The sequence below is a fragment of the Sprattus sprattus genome (genome assembly GCF_963457725.1).
Source record: "Sprattus sprattus genome assembly, chromosome: 16".
NCBI lineage: Eukaryota > Metazoa > Chordata > Actinopteri > Clupeiformes > Clupeidae > Sprattus > Sprattus sprattus.
Window position 1 is genome coordinate 7,462,749 of NC_137914.1, and position 8,842 is coordinate 7,471,590.

General features: G+C 41.4%; 1 protein-coding gene across 1 annotated transcript; it reads right to left on the bottom strand.

Annotated features, from left to right (window-relative positions):
- Positions 1-4,394: 4,394 nt before the first annotated feature.
- LOC308377756 (trypsin) lies at positions 4,395-8,634 on the bottom strand (the record flags this gene model as incomplete). Its single annotated transcript, XM_080854492.1, has 5 exons — positions 4,395-4,565; positions 4,811-5,077; positions 5,951-6,092; positions 7,320-7,479; positions 8,613-8,634. 5 exons carry the CDS (start codon positions 8,632-8,634, stop codon positions 4,395-4,397), a joined length of 762 nt encoding a protein of 253 aa, XP_080710618.1.
- Between the last annotated feature and the right edge of the window lie 208 nt (positions 8,635-8,842).

Sequence of the window (8,842 nt, forward strand, 5' to 3'; positions counted from 1 at the left end):
CATTATATTATTACATTATTACATAATATTACATTACATGATACGTTATGGTATTAGTTAGGCTTGACATTTCATTTTTCTTTCATTTTATGACAGACAAGCAAATGCAATACTAGCTATTTGTTTTGCAGTAATTAGGAGCCTCTGCACTTATAGATGTATAAGTATCAAGTAGGTATAGATATGATTTCCAGTACCAGTCACTTAAATTCCCTTCCAAATGTCGTTGTATGCAAATACAATAACAATGAAAATCTAATAAATTATTGCCATTATATTACCCAATCTCCCCACAAAGTTTGATGGAAATCGGTCCATGCGTTTCTGCGTAATCCTGCTGACAGACAAACAAACAAACAAACATACAGGGCCGAAAACATAACCTACTGGCGGAGGTAATAAAGGCTTTTCTTTTACTATGTTTTCTATTCTATTAAAGACAGTGTTGTGGCTGATACATAGGATCACACACCCAGCCATCTCATTCCTCCCAGGAACACAAGAGTCATGACCTGGGCTGAGCTTAAAGAAAAGGTTATCCCTGACAATTCACAGACATGAGGTCATTTGACTTAAAAATGACTGCATTCAGGATTTGGTATGAAGATTTCTGTTCGACGTGGACCCAATTCAAGTGAGCTCTGGTCTGTGTCTGGGAAAGAGCTGGATAGACACTCTCCCATCTGATCTTTGGCAAGAGTGGGATGTAATCACCAGCCTTGCGTCAGAGGAGCCTGTGGCCTGCACTAAGTTAGGAAACATGATTAAAGCACTCCACTTTCCATTAACCCTCAGAGGATGATTCAGCTCCTCAGTACTGAAACCGCCGAAAACACTGAGGACACTGCAGGCATGGAAATATAACAGCCTGGTGGAGAGTTTTGACATGAATAATGTGTGATTAATGGCACTTTCTTCTGCATAATTAGTACAACAACGCACTGCACAGGAGAGCCACTTGAATTCTGGTGACTTGAATTCCGTGGGGCTCCATGTCCAGTCCCATGTCCAAATGTTTTACAACCAAGCCTTCAAGGTAGAACATTAAGACTAGTTGCTATGGTGAGAACATCCCGTCTGGAATCTCAAGAAGCCTCAAGTAATCCTGTAGGAGCAGTTACTGTACATCAGAGCAGACAGCGCTGTAGATTGCCTCATAAAGTGTATGCAAGCATTGAAAGTATTACGTAAGTGCTTACCCTTACTGACAATGCATGCCTGAGGAGCTTGTAAATTGTTCATCCCCAATTTCTTGAACCCCATCCCCCTTCACCACTGAGCTTATGGTGAGAGCATTTTTACTGAGAGAACAATTCAATTAGAGCGAGTGGAAGTGTCTTTTATCATCTGTACAGTCACTGGTCTCCATGTGCCTATAAAAAGTATGTAATCCTGTAATGCTCACCCCACCCTTCTTTTTTGTCATGGAGGAGCACTTTGAAGGCTTTATAAATGTCACTTTGGGTTTATTGGACATCAGAGCGCTTTCAGGTAAAAGAATTTGACAGCCAGGCCGTTAGCAGTGCAGCTATTTGTCTCAATTTAGGCCCATTTGCTGGCTCTTTTAATGACGGTCGAAACAACGTGTGGGCCATCTCGGAGGTAATGAGTTTGAAATGCTGAGTGACTGTGTGCATTTGGAGAGTCACGGAGAATTCCGATGTTATTTAAGGGGATGCATCTCTGATCAGCGACCATTGATTTCAATTCTGGGCATCAAAGCGAGATCTATGTTGGTTTGCTGGTAAGAAATATGTTCCGATGAATAAATACATGGTGAAACTGTATACACTACAGTAGACCAGACCATCTGATTACGTTCAAACATCAAGCAAATCTGTATCTGTCCCAGCAAAGAGCCCGCTATTAGACACATTATAATGCAATCAATCCATTTGGACAGAGAGCAGGCACTTAATGAGGGAAGAGCACGGCTCAGAATGAGCGATGAGTCAGAGCAGAGGATCCAGTGCATCGTAAGGCTGTCGCCTGCCTTCCTCAGGTTCTCCTCTGTCAGCGCACTGAATCACCTGGGTCAGAACACACACATCGGGTCAGCAGGGGCTGACTCAGAGCAAGAACAGCTACCCAGAAAAAAAAAACATTCAGGCCGACGTTACAACGCCTCAGGATCTGGACAGGAAGAGCCGAAGAATTGCAGGGATTGTTTTTGTTTTTATCCTCTCTATTTTAGATTGGCACTGGGATTCCTTAGGTGCCAGGTTGAACATACAGTACCAGTCAAAAGTTTGGACACACCTTTAATTTTTTGGAGAATTGTTTTCTTTACTTTTCTTATTTTCTTCATTGTAGATTAAAACGGAAGACATTTAATCTGGGAAAGAACACATATGGAATGATGTACTAAACAAAAAAAGTGTTATCTACCATGTAGAAAAGTAAAGAAAAAACTTCTCAAAAAATGAGAAGGTGTGTCCAAACTTTTGACTGGTACTGTATGTCATGGTGGTGGTGAGGCATCAGATGGCATGATGGGTGAGCCAAAGGTAACACCGTAAAATCTCTGGCCAAGAAAACAACAAGGACACACAACCCCCCTGACTAAAATAGGATGGAACTGTTGGCATTGAACACTGAGTTGTGATGAGATGTCACAGTAATAAAGGGGATACAACAATGATAGGGAGGGCTTACTTAGCTGATTATGTTTCTTATATAGTTTTGACTTCAGTTTATACAGTATAGTAGAGTATAACTGACATTTTTTCAAGAAAATGTGTAATACTCATTATTGTTTAGCGCTTGTTAAACATATTTCTTCTGCTCTTGTTGCCCTAATAAAATATTTGTACACATTATGTAAACATTATATATTTTAAAGTATGCTATTCTACACTACAATATGTATCATAAGAAGACACATGTACGTGAACCATGACACATCTGAACTGCAGGCTCTGTGATCACAATTACACCACCAAAATCCATTCCTTGAGTCTATTTATGTGATTAGTCAAATATTCATCAGTAAAGACACATAGTATATACTTAATTTGAACAGCTTCTCATCAAAACAGAGTCTGTTGATTGCAATCATCCATTTATATTTTGTAATGTTATGTAAATACATCCCCTTTTAACGAAAATGATTACGGCTCGGTTGTTATACAACCAGAGAATCCATTTCCATCTTAATTGTATGTGACATGCTTTGTCTGAGCAGCCACAAAGCCGCATCTCACGGGAGCAATAGCCCTGGGAACACCATTTTTGTGTGTCAGAATTGATAATAAGACTGCTAATGCTGCAAGAAAAACATACAACCTTACTGAGGCACACCCATGCTACTTATGATATTGTGAGAATATGTGATACGATATGCTTCAATAGCACCATGTGATAAGCCGTGAGGATCATGCCCACAATAATGCTCCCAACGTTTGTGAATATACCCAATCCACAGATGGAACAGCTACATTCGTCGACCACATCAATCTATTCTGGGCACACCTGCCCATACTAAAGTTATTGTCTAGGTAAGTGGAATATGATAGTCTTCTAAGTGGGCCATCAACTATTCATGTGGATGCTGATACACCTACAGAAACCCTCTGTGGGTGTGCAGGAGCTTGCTGAGATTTCCACCCTTTACTGGATTCCATGCCATGTTTGGAGCAGGGAACCTGTCATGAGGGCACTGCCAATCTCTAGCCTGAGACTGGACTATGAGCAGATAGGTTCGAAAACACGGTTGAAAACACGTTGATACATTGTTTGTGGTTGTAAAGACCTAAGGACATCAAAACACTTCTGACACTTTCAACTATGACTTATGATGAAGCGAGAATAATAATAATGTTGTATTCCATAGTTATCATATCGTAGTAATGATGATCATATTTATCCATAGGACTATTTACCGACACAAATCTCCTTAAGACAAATCTTTTTTTATTATTAAATAAAGCAACAATAAACACTCTGTCCACTGCATTGGTTTGGTTTAACACCTGGAATGTATTCAGAAAACGTTCAGACAGCAAGAAGGTGCTTTGCTCAAAACATCAATGCCCAGTCCATAACACTAATACTCAACACACACTAGAATCTCTCTTGGCATCATCATAGTCATCATTTGTTATACATCTCTACAGAAAGCTCTTGGATGAGTTCCAATGCTCTCCAATCTACTCTTGTTATGCGGAACAGATGGAGGTTGTCAAGTATGATATGGCACCTTTGTTAAAAAGAGAGAGAGAGAAGAACTCCCTCATCCATAATGTTGACATCTGAAAATGTCAGTAATATAAAAAAAAAATGTTAGGGACACAATCCAGCTGAACAGCGGCAGGTAATAAGGAGTAGTGTTGGGATGGTTTGCAGTAGCTGTCGATAAGTATTTGGACAATGGACGAAAAAAGTCGCAGCGTGGTTTAGTACTTGCGACACCTGCTGTAGTAACTGAAAATGATGCGGTCTATCCACCTGCGGTATCTTGCCACGGCGGTGTAGACCCCTGGATACCTGGCGTCCGCGCACCCCTCTCCCCAGGACACTATGCCGTAGACACGCCCCTCACACACAAGCGGCCCACCTGAGTCGCCCTGGAAACAGCAATCAGGATCTTGGTTATTTTCAAAACTACTGTGATACACTGTAACACACACACACACACGCATACACACGCACACACACAAGCACACGTACACGTACACGTACACGTACACGTACACGTACACGTACACGTACACGCACACGCACACACACACACACACACACATTGATTGCTGATTCTTCTGAATGTCACTGGTCTCATTTATAGTTGTCCTTCAATAGCCTCTGACCTCACCTTGCAGGCATCTTTGCCCCCTGTGCTGTATCCCGCACAGATCATGTTCTCTGTGATGTTGCCGTTGAAGGAGTCGCTGCTGTTGCACCTGGCGGTGGAGACAATGGGCAGCTTGACCGTGCGGAGGACGGAGGGGATCTGCCCACCAGCGGGACTGGTGCGGCCCCAGCCGGACACCCGGCACACTCGGCCCTCTGCCACACTGGCATCTTGACGGGACAAGGGGGCGAGGGTCACGTAACTGTTCAGGACCACAGGAGCCCGCAGCTGCACAGAGAGGAAGGTGGAAAAGGGGGTGAGGTGCTGCTACTGTGTTTGAATTTCCACCATTTTGTGTCAATAATAAAATCTACCTCAGAGAATAAAAGTTGCCCTCTGAGACTGCAGACAGTTGTATCAATGAAAATAAGCATTCAAATGTCTGCCTTATGTCCAGGCCATATAAGTTTCAAGTGTTTTACAGCAGAACTACATCTCGGATGACTTTGCGAGATGCATTGCGAGAAGATATCTGATTCCCAGTAGGAAATGAGATGAGATGAGATGTTTTTCAGTGGTGTATCAGTGTCAGTTGTGTTATCCTTGAAAAAGTAGAGTCTGTTAATTCAAATAATGAGTGGGAAATATCCACAGGCCAAATGAGTCTCAAGAGCATAAGTACTCTACACAGTGTCTCTTGAGGTTGATTAAAACACGCATTTGTAAATAAACACACTCCTGTAAAATATGCTGTATTCTCATGAGTGGCCGAGACACACAGTGCGTCAGCCAACACCATTTGTTAAGTGACACCGGTTCTGAACATGGAGGAACAGCTGATGAGTGCAATCAGTCAGACAGCCATTATGCTTCTCAAATCTATTCATTTGTTCTGTTTGCAACATAGGACTTTGATTTTTCTAACTAGTCATTTGGTTTATTACACATTTCTGAAAAGTGATCGCTAAATTCTGTTGTGACCGTTCCAGGTCATCATTACTCATCACTATTCTTCATTCCATATTTTCAGAGTTTTCAGTCATTATACATATACATTTCCGAAAATGGTATGCCATAGTATAATATATGTATATATATATATATATATATATATATACATATCAGATTCATAAAATAAAAAAAATCAATTCTCTGTCTTACTTTAATGAGCATAATGTCAGCATTGTGTGTTGTCACGTTGTATTCTGGATGAGCAATGAGGAGGTGAGGTCTGTAGAACTGTTCAGTGCCCTCGTACATGCTGAGGGAGTAGTCTCCAGCTATAATCATCATGTGGTCAATCCTGGAGGAGGATATAGAATATAAAAACCAAAGAGAAATGAGAGGATTTAATACACCTTTTTTTGTACACCTCGTCTGAGAATATTATATTGTAGGGTGCAGTTTTCCTGTCTGTGTGTGTGTGTGTGTGTGTGTGTGTGTGTGTGTGTGTGTGTGTGTGTGTGTGTGTGTGTGTGTGTGTGTGTGTGTGTGTGTGTGTGTGCGCAATGTTGTTTCCAGAATGTAGTGTGTTCTCCCCTGTTCTATGTAAATGTCTAATAATGTGTTTAGGTGGTTGGATGTGGCAACGTCTCCCTAGTGTTAGCGTGCATGACTGTTATCATTTGAGTGAAATGCCTGTGTGTTAGCCCTTTATGCTAATTAGCATATCTGTCTTGGTCATGTCAGAATTAGATCTGCTTTCTGTTGGTATCATACTGCTGTGCGTGTTCCTGTAGCCAATAAATTGGCACCCCTGGGGCCGTGTGGTGTATGGGGCACAAGAGCTGCATTAAAACTGAGATCTTTTTCTCACTGAGTATTCTTCCTGGCTGGCCCGTAACAATATATTCTATTTCTCTCATAGTCAGATAAAATGTGGATTACCCAACTCTCTCGCAGGGGTAACACTGCATTAATTGTTCAACCCTTCCAAGAAATCTTCCAAGACACGACCAAGATTATGGTAAGGACATCAATTGGCCCCAGGGTCTTTTAGATACTGTCCCAGCTTTGTCCCATGAATAGGCACAATGGAACTCTTTGTGGGATTAATAGGAATTAAGCCATATCAGTTCGTGCTCTTGCCTCAACCTTGATTATCTGACACCTCAAACTCAAGTATGCACACACTCACACATCCCTAGTCGTTCCAAGACTTTACCACAAGGTTGCCCTACTTCACCTACCCTTCTCATGTGTTACTTCTCAGTTCCTCCAGAAAAATTACATTTTCTGAAAACACTCCCACATACTATATAATCATACACTGATGAATGTTTTGATTTTGCTTAGCAAGAGAGAGTGTCTGGCATATTACGAAACTTTAATGCCACTAAACTCTAATGCCACTTTGAAGTATTTGGAACCCCTTTGACCTTTCCGACCTTAACAGTCTTTACCGTTTCAATGGCAAGCCCTTCAATGTATGCACAGTGGTAATTTAAGAAACAAGTGCAGAAAATGTTACCCTGCCTTAGGACATAAAGGGACAGTGAACAGAGGGAAAGAGGTCAACACGTCACCTTACCCCACATCACAATGTGCAGCTGTTAGAATCCAGTACTTGTTGATTAAAGTCCCCCCACAGAAGTGCTGCCCTGACGTGCTTTGGATGGATACCATGTACTTGATGGAGTGTGGTGGTGGGGCATAGCCTCCTATTATACGAGCCTGGGTCAACTGTTGGCCTGCGGCATGAAGAGATGGAAGAAAAGGGAATTGCGTTAGAATATCTGGACAAGGGGGGCACTGTAGCTCACACAGTAGTGACGCACTTGACGCTCATGGATGTCATTTCTCCAGTCCACTCCCCACTTCTTCGCCCTCTCATTTCCTGTCCCACTCTTCACTTACCTATCAATTAAAGGCATATAAAAAAAAAAAGCCAAGAATATCTGGACAACACTACTCGTTTACAGACGAATAAACACACACAGTCAAAACGTTGTTATGGACGGCTCAGAACAATACATAAGCACACCTAAAACAATACCCCCCAAAAAAATCATGAAATCGTGTGAACGTCACAGTTGATTGCCGTTTTTATGTGTAGCTTAGAGCTGGACCTACATTACATGGTCTGATTATAAGAATCAAGATGGTTCCCTTAATAATGTGTGACAAAGTTGATGTCACAAGAGTAACTGGGAATGTGAGAGTTCTGTAAGAGTGGATGAACTCCATCTTAATTCTTGCTGAATTGCTGAATGCTTTTTAAAAAGCATGATGACTCCTCAGTGATGGTAGAGATAGATGAGTGATGATGTGTGATGTAAAACGATCTCAGTATAATCTGTATTGTCCTATTTATGATATGGCCGGTAAAGACATAGTGACATACAGACACTGGCGTTAAACTAGTGGTACGTTCTGTGTCATTATTTCCACAAAATGTACACTTTCTTTGTTTCAATTTCAGCTACAGGTATTCACAGCACATCAATCTACTGTGAATGTACCGAAATGTCTGCCAAATACTGCACTGTATAGAGTTTCTTGCTATCTTCTACTCCATCAGTGAAGATGTCTGGCAAAGATGTCCTCTGAGATTTCTTGCTCAATGACAACGCCAGTCTCGACCCCTCAACAATAAAACTAAAAGGTAATCCTCTTGTTCAAAGGATGCCTGATAAAGGAAGAGGGAAGTCCTGACTGGAAAAGAGGCTCCTCTGTCACAATACCCTCTTGCCGACAAGGATATTGATGCTCTTGTGATAATCACAACAAGTTATTTTATGTCATGGTCATAATGGTGGTAATTTTATAAATGATGTCCTCCTTTAGATGATTTAAAACATTACGCAATAGTGCATCTCATCACCTCTTGAAGATCGAGGATTCATGATGGAAAGTCTAGCTGCCAGGTATGTTTGGGAAGTTACCACCCAGAGAATGTGAGAATGTCTTTGAAACCTCAGAGCATCAGGCTCAGCTTTCATCTTATACTCTACTTCAAAAGATATCTAACTTTTGCATTTTCTGTGTTGTAAGCAATCTTGCAAGTTGTCAACTTCTGTGTCTGTAGAAGTTGGATTATCTGAGTTATGAAAC